Here is a 16,809-nt window from a genome sequence, read left to right as displayed (position 1 = left end):
CATGGCACAAGTCACCTCTTCAGCTCATACAGAAAGCTAAGAGAAAAAAAAATGTGGGCAATGACTGAATGCACGCAAGTCAGTAACAGTAGCACATATATGTCATTTCAAGTCACAGAAGTTAGTTTACCAGAATTAGCTGGCCATGATAAGCACGCTCACCATCTGTTGAAGTCTAAATGCTAAAACGGATCACCTTTTATAGGGTAATCAAATATCATAGCTGCAACATAATGCTGCAAAATCAGAATGCCTTCATCAAAAAAGCTAAAAAAAATCAATAAGTAATGCAATACTAGAATGCCACTAACCAATATATGAAATGTGCAACTGTGTAAAGCAAAACCCTTCAGGACTAAAATTTCCTCTCCTCAACAATAAACCTGACATTTCTTGGCAACATTACAGTAAAATCTGTTCCTTTCAGTCAATAAAATCTTTGCAACACTTCACAGCACAAGCATGCACAGTTCTGCATAAGAGGTAAGGGGGGGGGGGACAAAGTACCATAGTCTTCTGGGTAGCAGGGAACAATACAAACAAAACTTGCACTCCTCTGCCACCATGTCGATTAGGAGGGTTACTGCCCCCATTGCTTCCCCCGCGCGTGCCTATGCTTCACAGAAAAATCAGCAGAAAGTATCCCACATCACCACAGTTCATAGGTGCAAAAGTCTACATATGACTTTCTTTTAGCCGCAAGCAGAGACTGCAAGAAAAGGAAACCTACAGCAGTGCCACTACTCCTTCCATCAATGAATAAAGGGAAGTATTGCTGACCCAAAAGACCTGGGTTCGATCCCTGCCATGGCAGTCCCATTTTGATGGAGGCAAAATGCTAGAGGCCCGTGTACCATGTGATGTTAGAGCACGTTAAAGAACCCCAGGTGTCCAAAATTATCCGGAGCCCTCCACTACGGTGTCCCTCATAGCAAAAGTTACTTTGGGATGTTAAGCCCCATAAAACCAAAACCTAGAACTATATTTTTGCACATCCGTGTGCAAATAAATGATTATTTTCATTCCTGAACTTGACTTTCACAGAAGTACTGCCATCATCAGAAAAGAAAAAAATAGCACGAAAATGTCAGCCTGCAATGCACCGTGTTACCTGTAGCACGAATGTGGAAAACTTTAGCTATGCACAAGTTACAACAATTCTAATCACTTGCAAAGCAAGGATGTAACTTTGCAACAAGTGACAGTAGAATTCTAAAAGTCTGCGTGCACCAACTTTCGGTACAGATGAGCAAATTCGTGAGTTAACTCCTGTATCGGCTGCAGGCCAGACTTTTTATAAACACCTCCACGGTGAGAATAGTTACTGCAGTTTGTCTCAGACAAACAAATTGCCCCATTGAGAACAATTTCAACAGCGATGTGTTGTGTTCCATGGCAATACACCACACAAGTAACAATGTTTCAACTTACAAAACAGTGCCCACTATACCAATGCCAAACAGGAAGGCACCAACTTTAAAAAGGAACTGCTCCACATAATGCAATATCTACCCAAGAGTGACTAGCAACCACAGAAAAGGGCCCAAGTAGGCTACCACAAAGTTAGCAAAAAGAAAAGGCTAACCTCAAACAGCTAAACTAGGTAGCTTAAGATTAGGTAATTGGAACAGGCCTACCAGTTTACATGAACTACACTGAACTACAAGAAACTTTCGTCACAAGCACATCTTACCTTCAGCATAAAACAGCAGAACATCTTGTTACTAGAATGCCCAAATTAATCGCCAAACAAGTATTTTTCCACCAGGAAAAAATTAAAGCTACTTTCTCCTACAGCAAGTTCCAAGCTTTGAGCTGAAAACAACCTCCCAGTCTGTAGGGCACAGCTATGACACGCCTACAGCACCACATGCCGAATACTGAGCAGAAACTTAACGCATTCAATGCTAATAATATGCCAAACGCGAACATCTTACCAAACCTGGCACAGTATTAACATCACTGCTTGTGACTTTTGCAATACAAGAAAGAAAAGTAACTAGTGCTTTCAGAGAAACAAACGAGAAAACAAACGAAAATGCACCCGACAAAGTCATCAGGTTTTTAACACCCATCTGAAAGAGTTAAAGGCACACTGAGAACAACTCCATCAAATTGCTGTTGTAAAAAAAATTGATTCTCTGGCCCTTTGTGGGTATGTTAATGCTTGTCCGGCAGCAAAAGAGGCATTTATGGCTAAGAAAGTTTAATTTAAACATTTCCTCACCACCTGATTCAGACTCGTGACACCTACACCGGGAAGCACCGATTGCCTACGTTTTGAAGTAAATGGCGGCTACAGCCTCTGGTATTCGTGCCCAAAAATCAGTATCGACAAATGCAGCTTACTTGCAAAATCAGCCGGTGATGGCAACACCTGTATTTCGTTTTTTTTTGGCCTCTTCTAGCTTATAAAAGCTACGTTTTCGGTGAGAATGAGAGTAGAATGAGTAGCCTACCTAAGGAGGTCGACTCCAATCTGTCCTTAGAGTCCCTTCAAACCATTCACAGCAGAAAAAATGTCAAGCTGCATCAGCACACCATCACAATTTTGCAGCACAAATGCAACTGTGATTGCCAGATCAATCCATCAGCATTGTTTTGCTAGCAATTTGTCGGTTAATAGAACAAGAAATTAAACAAACTGATTAAAAACGTACAGTTCACTCCCGTTTCATCGTCACATTGGTAATTTTTTTCTGAGCACAAAAATATAAAACGTGAATAGCATCACACTACTTGGAACAAGACATCATCACTCCAGCACTGGTCAAGGCCTTAGTTGTTTCTTAACATTAACGTCATTAAAACACTTTGCCTTTTCAGACTTTCTTTTTGTTACATAAGTACAACCTAGGTCAACAGTTTAGAAAATACTGTTGATGTCAATGACAACGTAAAGCTTGCTTTTGAAAAAGAACAAAACATAAACAGTACTTATTAAAAAACCTGTGAAAGATCTTGTGCTTCTGCTTAACGCAGTTAAATTTTTGCAAGCCCAGAATTGCAGTTAGTGGGACTATTCAAAACTGAAAAAGCAAATGCAAGCTAAAATAAAATTCCTGAACAAGCTTACTTACATCTCATGCCTGATCATATACAAAATCTATACGTTTCATTTGCTTTACCCTCAGAGAGCGGGTAAAGCAACTGGGTATAAAGAGGAGTGCGGTAAACAATCTTAAATTTAAGTATTTTTCTGAAAGCCATGAAGTGAAGGGAAACAGTTCTTTCATGTATGATAACAACACGCAGAAGGCACTCCCTGATATTTTCAACATTATCTAGTCTCATAAACAGGCCTGCTTCTATTTAATAGGCATAACAGTAAGACACAGAATTTCAAGTGTCGTCATGAAATAAGGTCAGCAACCTAAAAAACAGACATTACCATAAATATGCGACTACAGATATGAGTCAGCATCAAAAACACAAGATTGAAATTGCAGTTCATGTCTATATGGAACAATAGTGGCCCGATACAGCTAATGAAACCCAATGTGCACAACTATGTGCCTCGCATGTGTTGATGTGAGGTACTGCAACCAAATCAAAAATAACCTTTAATACCAGAATGTCAGTGAAACTGACAGGCATACACACTACTCTCTTCCAGGGAAGGCCTTGAATAAATCAGCAGAAGGCTCAAGCCATAGATCACCGAATACGGTGAAACAAATCCATGCTACGAAAGCTTCTGTTGCTCTTTATATCGCAGATTTTCCTTAAAGATATGATGGTGCATGTAGGCAGTCTCCCCGAACTGCCAAATTTACACAGTACTTTAAGAGTCACTGCTGCAGGTTTCATACTGAACGCAAGAAAACATACAACCACTTGCAATAAAAACCAGTGGCATCCCAGAATTCCTAACATCATACAAGTGAGCAACAATGGTTTTGGAAATCCAAAGGCATGATGAGCAAAGTAGCTTAGTGAACAGTTCAAAGAGTCAGCTTATTAGCTAAATATATAAGCAGAACATGCACACTCACTTTTAATACTAAAGCAATACCTAAAGTCATCGCCCATCCCTGAGTCATCGTCCACCCCCCTTTAAAAATAGTGATCATGTCAAAACCATCTTGTCATTGTCCACCCCTAGAAGACGTGAATCGTGGGCCATGCAATTAGTGAAAAATACCCTACCAAATGTCGCGACCTCCCCCTCAAAAGAAAGAGGAGCCAGAAAGAAACTTTTGCTCACGCATGCTCCTGAATTTTCGCGACCTCAAGGTCAAAGGACGGTTGCGCAGAAGCATTTGCTTTGAGGCACCTCAACACACTAGTCACTTTGCTAGCCTGTTACTCAGATGCCTTTCTCCCTCGGCTTTTGCAGCCTTCTGCGGCCTAGGTTGCTCTTCCCGAACAAGCAAACTTTAATTTAACTGCCACGGTGGGCAGTGTGCTCACTCTCCAGTGGGCAGGTTGTGATGAAGCCGCAAGGTCACGTGACCTAAATGGCCCACCTGCCTCCTAGGTTGCTCTCTGGGAACCACCTCCCAGAGTCATGTTAGTGATTTTTCGCTCATAACACCAATGCCGACACCAACAATGCCAACACCAACAACCCCCGACAACCGCTACAACCCCACATCGGATTTTCCGGACAACGGGGCCTTTAACGCTACGGCAAAGGAAACCACCTTCGGTAGGCACCGCAGAACTGCTGTACAACTTGAACACAATAGAGTCACTCAACTTCCTAGGGTCCCTAACCTGTGTTTAGTGAAAATTTTGTCATTAACTGACGGCTATATGGCAGCATTAAGGGGGGAGGTGGGGATCGGAGTGAAATTCCTTATTTTTTGTAGTAGAGCAATGAAATTTGACACGGTTATTGGGAAGTATGCTGAATGATTAAATACATAGTTTCATTGATATATCTTAAGTTAAAACTTTTTATTTGCAACATTGTTATACCCAACTTGCAGAAAGCCTGGCGTGACAATAAAACATGGTAGAAGCCCACGGTTGCTTTTATATTTTGCCCAAATGAATATTTCATGCAGTGACATTCTCGAAATAATTTCATCGCCCTTATATTTTTTTACACAGGACATTATATCCATGTTTGAAAAATGAGGTCGTTATCAACGTGCCAGTTTAGCTAAACAGTAAAAAAAATGAGACAGTTATTAAAAAATACAGGAATGTCTCTGCATAGAGAATTTACTAAGAAATACAATGCAACAAACTTCACACAAATTCGACAAGGCATAGTTGTTTCATGCTTTCTGCAAGCAGGACAGTTGGCTCAAAACTCACTTCTGAGAAAACTGCCTCTAAAGTTGCACAGTCACTACATGTTCTTCAAAATGCCCCAGGGCTGTAATATTCAGTGCCTTTGCTTGCAGAGGTCTTCTTATGCCTTTGCTCTTTCATTTTTTTCTGCACTGCATGTTTTTCTTTTTCTTTGTTGGTCCTTTTCCTGAGCTCTCTCAAGGGCAAGGCTGCCAGGTTTGATGCCCACAGACTTGCATACTTCAGTATAGGCACGCAAGTTCCCAAAGTTGTAGCGTGCAACTGCTTCATGGAGTGCAGTCTCCCCTGCAAACAATGAAGCATGCTGATCATTTGAAGTCATTGGCCAAATGACAGAACGAAGGCTTTCTGCACCATTTTGCGTCTTGTTGCCCTTGCAACGCTCCAGCATTTGAGTGTCAGAAAGGTGTTGGTAGACAGGTAGCAATGCCTCTGCTACCCGTCTTGGTAGCTTGTACTTATGGTGGCTCCATTTTGGCCTGTGCTGACCTATGCCTGCACCAACTGTCAGGGCAGGTGGGCACAGCTCATGATGAGGCTCGTCATTGGTAGAAGTCACGTGATACATTGTGGCCATCACGGCCCTCTGCATGTCACTGACTTGGGTGTTTCTATGCAAGGGTCATTAGTAGAAGTCACGTGATACAATGTGGCCATCACGGCCCTCTGCATGTCACTGACTTGGGTGTTTCTATGCAAGGCTAAAACCGTAGTAGTTGGTCAGTTTTTTAATTAGACCCTGCGTGAGTCCACCTTTCCCACCCAATGGCTCCCCTTTCTTTGCTCTTGCAACCAGTGTGCGGAGTGCAGTGCCCATCCTCTTCTGCACATGGTTTATGCAGTTCTCCTTAGTCAGGGGTATGAAGCCGTATACCTCATCTTTGCAGAGTGCAAGATATGTTCGGCTGTCACCATCACATATGACATTCGTGTAGCGAAGGCCATAGCTGCTGAAAGAACGCCTGAAAAGTATTAGTGCAGCTTCCACCTCCATCTGACCTGAGGCAACATCTGTGTTTTTCTGGCACTGATGCTGCTCAATCCAAGTGTCATAGCTAGGGTCACTCTCTGCTGGTCGCTGACAGCACCTAGGCAGAAGTTTGACAGTACGGTGCAATCCAGCACAAGCCCGGTGTAAAATTCTATGATGCAACCTACACCAATGTGAGAGCTGTGGCCTCGTGTAAGCCAAGTGCCATCATACACAACTGTGATGTTATTTGGGCTGGATGGTTGCATCTTGTCGTAGACATCTTTTACAGTATCTGCAAAAATGTTTTGTACAGGTTCCCCTGCTCCAGGTTTAAACAATTTTTTTTAGATGGCACTGATAGGTTTTTTGATGCAGCCCACGATGCGAGACGTTCATTGTGGCCTAGAAGTGGTTCAGGGCACTGGGCCCTTTTCCAATGGGCTTGATGGCTTGCATAACTCTTATATTCACCTCAAAAGTCCTTCCTTCAGACTTTCTTTTTGATGACCAATGTGAAGCAATAGGGCCGGCCACAAGCACTACAGGAAAGCACCAATTTTACTGCTAGGCCCAATTTTGTCTCATGCTTCACTGAAAACCTCTTTTTAGAGCACTTTGGGCAGAGTAAAGACCCTATTATCGAATTCATTACACCAGCCTGAATTAATGTGAATTCATCTTCATCTGGGGCCGATTCTTCCTCTGTCCGCCGCGCGAACCCGAACTTGCGCTCCTTTGACGACACCGTGCAATGCATATCACGGACGCTGCATGCTTGCTCCTCAGCTGCTTTGAAGGACACAAAACGTGGTCCCAGGTGCACCTGAACAGTGAGCTTCTGCTTAGGTAAAAGTTCGCTGTCGTCCTGTATAGCTGGTGCAGCAGCATCCCTCACTGTCGCAAAAACGGAACTTTGCCCGGGTCGGTACTGCACTGCAATGTCATGGCTAGTGGACGGCGCCTGGCCCTCAGATTCACTGCCGATCATTGATTCTGAGGGCAGGTGCCCCTTAACTATACAACTGCAGTTAGGCAGACGTTCACTGTCATCCCGTTGAGCTGGCACCGCAATGTCACACGCTGCTGTGAAAACGGAACTCCTCCTACACCGGAGCTGCACTGCGATGTCGTGGCTAATTGAGGCGCCGAGCCTTCAAATTCACCGTTGGGACGACACATCAGCATGACTGAATAGCGGAGCAGACCTCCGTTCGTGCGGTTAAGTTGCTGCTGGCCACTTCTGTTTCGGAACAGGAGGCTTGCGCTTATGCTTCCCGTAAGCATACTTCATCCTGTACTTCTAGCCTGTGTGACACTCCATCACTGGCTCACATACGTAACCACACGCAGCGGATGAGTTGACGAAAACGCAGCACGGACAGCAGCAGTTGAATCGCAAACTATCATTTTCGCGAAGCGTGCGCACAGCAGACGATTGGAGAAACGGCGTGCCTTTTGGCAGCCACTCGCAGGGCGCGCTGAGCACCACGTGACTGGCGCAACGAATCGGCGCCTAGCTACGGCTTCGCGGGGGCCCTCACATTTTTCACGTCTGTGCATTTATTTTATATCGTAGACACGTGGTGAAACTGGGAGAAGTACCGCAGTGAAGCAAGCTTTCCAGTGACACCAAACTTGCCGCAGGTGGCGGCGAAGATGCATTCGGTATCGCGCTCTGAAATCGGCTGTTTTTGCGCAGGTTTCAGCCAGCTTTTTGCAACCCGTGGTCAGAAAAATATTATTTAGGTGCACTTAGACTCTTTTCAGCAGAAATTTTCTAACAGTGATAGAAAAGGTAATGCGGAATCCGAATCTGCCATTTTCCAAAAACCGACCTTTTCCGCGATTTTCGCAATCCGATCCCCGCATCCCCTCTAAAAGAAACATTCAACCACAGGAAACTGTGAGAAGATATATCAAGTAATAGGAAAGCCACGTGCACTTGAAGTGACTAGGGTACCCCTTTAACACCTGTACTCCTTCAGCACTTCAAGGCTTTACAGGCCTTTAGGGACGTGCAAGCCAATACTGATGCCTTATGTTTTAGCAGAGTTCCTTTCCTGCCTTTGCTATACAGGGTGGAATGGGGGGAAACAAACTGCATGTTGTGATTGTTTCATACACTGAGAGTTCAATGGCACTGCTAACTTCCCAGTGTCTTCCACGAACAATTGTACTGAGCTCTAAGTGCGGTGTAAAATCACCACTTACGATGCCATTAGCAGTGACTGAAGAGTTTGGCATTGCACCAAATGAAGCCCACAATGTTTTGTTTTAATCTGCAGAATCCTCGCAAAGTGCACAATGTTAGTGCAGACAGAGATGAACACGATCATGTTGCCCACACAGTGCTCTTGTTCCAGTTAAAGCTCATAGACTTTTTGACCATCCCTCAGGCCAAAGATGACACTGAGTAATACCTGTATGAAACTCATACCTGCCAACCAGCCAATGTCTAAAAATGGGAGATAACGATAAGGGAGGTGGGGGATTAGGTGTGAATATATTAAGTGTCGCATACAGGTGGTGTGCTTGTCCACTTTAAGAGTGACTTTGCCACGCAAGACTTCACTCAGCAGGTTTTCTGAAGGCACTCCTAAATGTGATGGCACTTCACGAACAGAAGATTGGAGTGTCCAGCCAGTTTCTGCCAGTTTCTTTTTTTTCTTGCGAGCCTTATATTGTGCATGGTGGAGATGGAAAGCAAGCGTCTAAAAATAATTTGTTCAATACCCCAAGTGAGAAATTTTACATAGATAAACCAAAAGCAAGAAAAAACGCATGGTTCAAATTTGACCCCCTCCTCCCTAAAGTGATCCATAAATCCACCCTTGTGCAAGATTCACCAGCCCTTGTGACAACTCACAGTGGACCATACCGGAAAGACTGACTGCTCCCAAGGGTTCTTCCATACTGCCACCGATCATGCATGCAGCAACACAGGCCCACCCACCCATGAGCGCTGCTGTCCTCGCTCCACGTTCCAACTAGCGTGACGGAACCACAAGTCTCGTCATTACCAAGGTGAACGGTTTGAAAATGCACATCTTGCTTGCAGAGCACATGCACATAACCTCAACAGTTTCAACGATGCTTATATTTAACAGTGCCACTGAGATTGTTGGCCACATACTGCAACATTTCTGATCTAATGTGAGGAGCTGACAGTTCTGAGCAGTCACCCTGACCTCAGGGTCGAAACCTTTTCTGCATGCCTTTCACTTTCTCGGAACACGTGTCAACAAATGCAAGGAAAGAGGCGAATAGCCCAGAAACGGTCCATAAAAGCTCATAGTAACACACTTATCAAGCAGAGAGTTTAACATGGTGGCTACCGTGACTGACGGACCAGTGCCAGAAAGACTGTTTATATAGACAAAAAATAACTTTGAGACTTTGGCCCTTTCAAAAAATATTGATCATATAGAAATACGCATTAGTCTATCATGTAAGCTGGCAGCTTGTCACGTAAGCTGGCAGATTGTCAAAAAAGTATGAAAGTGAATTTTCAAAGTCCAAAAAATTTGTTGGCTGCTGTACAAGCTGTGATGACTTTGGGTACAGCCATATAATGAGCACAGGCTAGCAATTGTGGCTTGCCTACATTGCATGCAGCGAGTTTTCTTTTTTCTTTCTTTCTGGGGAAAATGGTTTTCTGCAAAATCGGGGACAACCTTCATGAGAAACTAAGATTGTGTTCATAAAATCATACAATCTGAGGGTTCGATAAGAATTCAGGAGCCTCCTGAACTATTCAGGAGGGTTGGCAGGCATGCAAACTGAACCCTCTGCCCAGCCCACCCGGGCAGAGGGTTCACAAGTGAAGGGAGAGTTTTCAGCCATGGCAAACTACACTTAATCCTGGTTATAACGAAACTGAAAAAAGTCAGATTTTTCGTTACATCTAGGTTTTCGTTACATGCAGTTTTCACGAGAAGACCCAAAAGGACACTGCAGGATGAAAAACAAAATAAGAAATAAATGTAGGTGAAATCACCTTGCAAAAGTTTACAGAAAACCATGGCTGCAGCAGCAGCTGCCACCACCTCCACCATCGCTCGCGCAACGCCGCTACGAGTGGAGTTGGGAGGGTGGGGGAGGCAGGTGCACCGCAGCTGAGCTAGAGAACGCGCATGGCTGCACTGCTGGCCACGAAGGCGTGTGCTTCTACCTGCATGTTCCCTCCCTCGGTTTTCGCCTCGCTGCTGTCTCAGGAAACGGACTTCCCACCCTGCGTCGCCAGTGTTCTCTGCCATCCCCACTCCTGACGCACACTGCAGGTGTCGTTTTCTTTTTGTGCTATGCCCCATTATTTTTTGCTGCTTCTGAGCATGAACTGGTGTAATGCCACGTGGTATGACATTCCAAAAAAAAAAAAAAACCGCCAGAGATGCACCAACGACACTGGATCACGGCGCATTGTGTCAACTATGGCGCGCTTTGCGATCAGCATTCCTCTCATGTCAGTTTGCGTGTTATTATCATGAAACTTTCGCATGGTTCTGACAAATTTCAAGTAGCTCAGCACTAGCTAGCATATACTAGATGGCGTAGCAAGTTCGTTATATCAAGGTCAACCACCACAACACCTTCCGTTACATGGACGTCTTGAATACACGCGCTTCAATGGGGGTGGCGTTAGGGAATTGAAAAACTTCGTAATATCGAGGAATTCACTATATAGAGGTCCGTTAAATCCAGGTTTAACAGTACAACGACAAACGGTAATTGCCTCAGGGAAAGTCGTTCAGAGAGCTACCTCTTTAATATGTACACTCCCACTTAAGGGCCTTTAAATGCAAGTCAAGGAAGTATGGTTATCATGAAAGACACCTGCACAGTACAGGCACCATTGTCGCAAGCTCAAACAGTATAAACGCAGTGGACACATTAATAGCAGTGAGCAGCTTTCATAATTCCTTTCTGCTTCAAGAAAGCTAGGCACATGGCAAACAAATTCTTTCTCCCTATATGGCATGTGAATCATATGCCACAATCTGACACGGATAACATAAAATGTTGCTCAAGTGTCTAGAGAAGTGGTGGCAGAGGACCACTTGGTCGCCTAACTTGCCAATCAGCACGCTCGAAAGTCCTAGATACCGATTAATATTTACTTTGCATATCCATCCCAGCTTATTTTTGCTAAATGAGCTTCACATTATGAAGTCAGTCGCAGGACAGAGACAGCTCTCTGACATTCTGGTACAGTTCAGGCAGTTCAGGCAAGGCCCAATGCATAAGGTCTGCTGGGCGTTATCCCACCAGGAAAATGTTTTTCTGCAGTACCACCATTTGGTTACAGTCAGTTCAGTTATGCAGCGCAACTTCATTAATTCAAACCTCAAGAGAATTTAAAAATTTCTGAAAATCCCTGGCCCTGCTTGGCACATTTTTGTAAAAGCATGATATCGAGAATAAAGGCATGAATCTCTGATGAAATTACTAATGGTTTAGTTCTAGAAGCGCGAAAAGTCATGCCATGGGACAATCGTTTTTGATTCAACTTTGTTGTCATAGACACTTGTTAGTTCGAACTACTTTGGGCTTGCTTATCACTAAAACACGTTTGACGAAGTCAGGACTCATACATGCCAGTTTGAATTATAAGTAGGTTTGAATTGAGAGAGAGAGAATTAGAGATTACACCATATCAAACTTCAGCTCCCCATGACTACAGTGTTTAGGAAGAGATTTGATTATGAACCTGAGACATAAAGTACAACAGTCACATACTCCCGAAAGCGAGCATTTTAGGTAATCCACTCAATACTGCAACAAAGCATGAGCAAACCAAGGAAAAGGAAGAGGAAAAGAACCAGTGGCCTGTCTTGCCCGTTTCTGACTGCTCACTCTGATTTGGCCCCTGGACGGAAAAGATCCTTTTCCAACTTGTGATCAGTGTCTGGCAGGTTGGAGGCTAGGTTCTTGGCATCAACAGCTCTTGAGGGCTCTGCAGGACCCTCTGCAGAACTTGCAGTGGGTGTGAGTGTTTTTCGAGTTGGGCTCGACATCGTATGAGAGCTGTCACTCTTCGAGGTGTGAGCAGGTGATGCTGTCGCATGCTCGCCACCTGTGTGACAAAAACATTTGGTCAGGTTTGGATAGCCCCAACCATAAGCTATATGCAGGCAGCACCATGAGTTTCAAGAAAACTGACAAATGTTTACACTATGCTGCAAACCTTCATGCTATGCTGCATAATGTGAGAAAATGCTTACACTTTGTTGTGCAATATGAGAGCCCAGTGATAGCTGCCATGAAGCACTGCGTAATGGTCTCCCTCCCTCTTTCCATGCTGTGCTATGCCGTGGCATCTCAACCTCCCCATCACACTGCATTATAGCTGCAAAGCCTCACCCTCTATGCTGTACACCTGCTATTTCCTTTTCCGTGCCACAGCTTTTTTCCTGCCCTGCACGAACGTCACAAATCCGGGTTTTCCTCTCATCAACAGCTGTCGCTGTAAGGGGGTAAATGCAAAGCTGGATATGTCGAATTACTGTTTATATTTCCAAGAGAACACCCCTTCAAAAACCCATGCAAATGTATATCAGTGTTCTTCGTGATTATTGAACTTTTTTTCAGCGGAATATTCGCAATATCAAATGGCACGCTGTGCTCTTCTAATGGCGCTCCCGCAATGATTTTTCATGTATGCAGCTGGGTTGGCTGAGTAGCCTTGGACTGGTAGTGCTAGCACTGCAAAGCCATGTGATGATGTGAACATAAGTGTGCTTGAAGTAGCCACGCAGCACAGCTGTCGTGCAGAGAAGACAACATTCGGTACACAGCTTGTCATGCGGTGAGGCCAACCTAGGTGACGGAAGGCTAGCAGGAGCCCTCGCTTGCTTTGGTGCTGACGGCATTGCTGAAACTAACCACCCCTTAATTTTTATGAGTCATTGTACCATCTTAGTGCACTGGTAACTGGATTAGACATCTTATATGTAATTGGAAGTGGCTAGATCCAAAGCACCGTTCGCTGCAGCTTCGAAACGATGCAGGCTAGCCACAGCGATGCCTAGCAAGTGGTGTGCTGCCAATGTGCCCGTCACGTTGCTGCACGAAGCGTATTGCTAGCACGAGTGCATGTCTCCTTCCTTCTATGCTACAGATAAGCTTATCTAATGCCATGTTTATATTATCAATACATCAAATTATTTTGCAACCGCCTTCGAGCTTGATATATTCGGGATTGACTGTGTACTCTGCGCATACCAAGCTACCGTATTTACACAATTGTAAGTCAACCTATTTTTCAACATTTGAAAATCGAAAGTGTGTGTGTGTGTGTGTGTTGTGGTGTGGGGGGGGGGGGGGGGGGGGGGGGGGGGGGGGTCGACTTACAACAAACAACTGCACGCCGGGGCACAAGTTCGACATTCGCCACGGGTGATACAGTGTGGTATCTGCAGCGAGGCAATATTTTCAGCTGTTCCACGCGACGTCGTAATGTGGCTGGTTGCGAAGTGTGGGATTTCACTAAACAACAATGTTAGAACGACGTGCTGTGGGAGCGCAGCAGCGAGAACGACGGCAGTGCTAGTTGGACGATGGCACAAGTGTAGATGAGTAATCCAGTGACTAATACATTTTCGTTTTGGAATGTGCCCACGAGCACGCCCGCGCGCGGCAGCACATAGCGGCTGGCGATAAGCGGCAGCCGCAGGATAATGCTATCACGTTCTATTACAGGCCAAGCTTAAACGACCACCAAGTTCGTTTTTTTTTTAATTGTGACCTGGGGGGGGGTCGATTTATATTCGAGTCGACTTACAATTGTGTAAATACGGTAACCCAGAAATTCATGGCACCGCAAGGAAATATTGCATAGTTCTTAAGCAGCTGCCAAGTTGCTCAAATGGTTTAAAAACTGTATGAAAACAAATCAAGATAATGCAACTACTTTGATAAAAACACTAATTTGGCTGTGCCATCTCTCCTACTGACCTGAAGAACAACATGGCGCAGGTGATGATGGCAGCCTGTTTTCAACAGGCGATAGTGAACTGGCAGAGTCAGTTGTCTGCGGCCTGGAATAGGTATTAGAAATGAAATGGAAAAAAATATTAATTTTTCAGCTGACCTTATGCAAATTTAGAGCTGCCTACAGTCCTGGCAACAATACATCGACACAATATGTTCATTAAACTGATTGCATCTATAAACAGTGTTCTGCAACTTCAGCATAGCAGCCCGAAAAATTCTCCCACCTCAACTTGAGGCTTGTTTGTAGTGAAACCGCACACAGAGCTTGCATATTAAGGAAAGCTTTGTCTTGCACCAAGTTTGCCAACAATACTTACCTGGTTCAGCCGCTCATGATGCAAACCCATAATTGTCTGCACCACTGCCTTTCACAGAAACCTTGCGTTGGCAGCTTTCACTTCCTCGATCTCATCGCAGGCGATTCTAGTTTCGCATCATGTGCAGCTGAACCATGTAAGTATTGTTGTAAAACTTGGTACGAGACAAAAATTACCTCAATTTGCAAGCTTTGTGTGCAAATGGGCCTGTGGTTGAGGTGGGAGAAATTTTTAAATATGGTACGATAACTTTGTAGAACACAAGTACACAAAAACAAATTCAGCAAGACCGAAGCACTTTTACTTTTGGTTCTACTGCTCATAAGTGCATCCCCCATCACAAATATGCTTACACATGTGGAACAGAATGCCCAGGAGACAGATGTTTCATGTGACATCCGTTTCAACGCCACAATGACGGGTGGCGTCGTAGTAGCAAGGCGACTAACCATATACAAGCATGGCCAAAACAGTAACTATGGAAAAAAAATGAGTGCGATTTCATAAGAGCCATTGCTCTGCATTAAAAGAAAGCTACAAAATGAGGGCATCATGCCTAAGATGCCTATATATATATATATATAGGTCAGTAGCAGTATAAACGTAGACCAACGTTTGAAACGATTTTATGACATTCCACGGTCGAAACGTCAATAAATAATTTCAAACATTGGTCTATGCCCCCCTCTCTTGCACACACACACACACACACACACACACACACACACACACACACACACACGCACACGCACACGCACGCACGCACGCACACACACACAATTTTGAAAAATGTTTTCCAGATGAAACCCAATTTTAAAATGCTCGCTTTTAAAAATTCTGCATCAAAGCTATTGCTTCAAACTATGCCTGTTTCTTGTTTTCAAGGGCTGAAAATTAAAGTTTGATCTTAGTTAATACACTTGTTTCACATTTTCTAGGGCTAAAAATTAAAATACATTCTTAGTCTATCAGTTCACTAAACGAAAATACAAAATTCCCTTATTTTTTTAAGCTGATTGGCAGCAAAACTGCTCCAGAATAACCCTCAGTTAACAGATCACTTTTTGTAAAATTGCGACTTTAAGGGACAGTCTAATGATGGAGAGGAAAATAAAAATATTGGCATGCATATTCTTGTAGATATTTCCTTATGGTAACTATAGTTAGGGCAGAACTTGTGGTTTTGGCAGGAATTTACATCTCAAATAGGCCAAGAAGTCAGGCCTGAGCAATTATTGCACCATGCTTTGTTAAAACTTCATGGCTTTCCATGTATTCGGGCTACGTCGCCTGAAGTGGATATATTACAACACTTTTGAATAGAACTGGGTGCAATACCTATGGTTATCTTTGCTGGAGGGGACTTCAGACGGCATAATTAATTTTTCTCTTGCAACTAGTCCCCGTTTCTTCCACGATTAAATGTTGCTTCCTCATCATCTCCTAAAATGTTTTGAAAAAATAGGCTACTACTATGCTGACAACACCACTGCCAATCAGCGCCTTCCAGCAAAAGGGGTTGCTAGTACCTACAAGATATATCACCAGTCTTAATTATTTATAATATTTTGAAAACCACTTCGTGTTCTCAACTATAGCTTTAATACAATATGCATCTTGCTTAATGTCACGCTCATTACTGACACTGCCAGCTGCCGCCTTGGTGGCGCGGCAGTCGTGTCCGTGGTGTCAGAGTTTCCAGGTGCTGCTACCATGAAAAAGTGACAATCCCATATCTAAAAATTATGTCTCAAGTTGGTTGTTTTGCGTGCTTCCCAGCACCAAAGCAGGGTATTCGTTTTATTTAGCCAAAGAGCTTTCAATTGCTGAAAAACAGACAAAAAATTATCAATAAAAAAATAAGTATATGGAAATTGTCTCACAAACTGCTATGTCACTCAGGGAGACAGGCATACAGACAGAACGGTTTGCTGTCTAAACCACACGCTCATTAGTGTCAAATTTCACACTTATGTACTATATTTACGGTGCATTTTGTTTAATGCTGCACTAGGAAATGAAATCTTTTCTTTTTTTCTATAAAATAAATTTGAGCCACAGAACAAATAGACTTAACAGCAATGTGTGATAGTGAGTACAAGAGAGCCACAATTTTGGCTGGAACAAGCGCAAGTGCACAAGCGAATAAGTGAAAGCAGCAAACAGGACTGTCATTCATTCCAGTTTATTGCCACTTATAATTGGTTGTCCAGAGCCCTGATAACGTGTGCCCAAGATGCTGACTGTATGTGCACAATATTC

General features: G+C 43.8%; 1 protein-coding gene and 1 pseudogene across 1 annotated transcript in view; both read right to left on the bottom strand.

Moving 5' to 3' along the window:
- Window positions 1–5,389: 5,389 nt before the first annotated feature.
- Window positions 5,390–16,809, bottom strand: part of LOC144125579 (ankyrin repeat and IBR domain-containing protein 1-like) — a 52,223-nt gene continuing 40,803 nt past the window's right edge. Inside the window, exons 20-22 of the mRNA XM_077659072.1 lie at window positions 14,192–14,274; window positions 12,092–12,311; window positions 5,390–5,550 (exon numbers count right to left, since the gene is read on the bottom strand). Coding sequence (XP_077515198.1) covers window positions 5,532–5,550; window positions 12,092–12,311; window positions 14,192–14,274 — 322 coding nt within the window. The 3' untranslated portion in view covers window positions 5,390–5,531. The remainder of the gene's footprint in view (window positions 5,551–12,091; window positions 12,312–14,191; window positions 14,275–16,809) is intronic.
- On the bottom strand, window positions 5,856–7,387 carry LOC144125580 (uncharacterized; annotated as a pseudogene).

Source organism: Amblyomma americanum, chromosome 3 (assembly GCF_052857255.1).
Source record: "Amblyomma americanum isolate KBUSLIRL-KWMA chromosome 3, ASM5285725v1, whole genome shotgun sequence".
Taxonomy (NCBI): Eukaryota; Metazoa; Arthropoda; class Arachnida; order Ixodida; family Ixodidae; genus Amblyomma; species Amblyomma americanum.
Note: the sequence above shows the minus strand (reverse complement) of the source record. Positions and strands in the feature narration are given on the sequence as shown.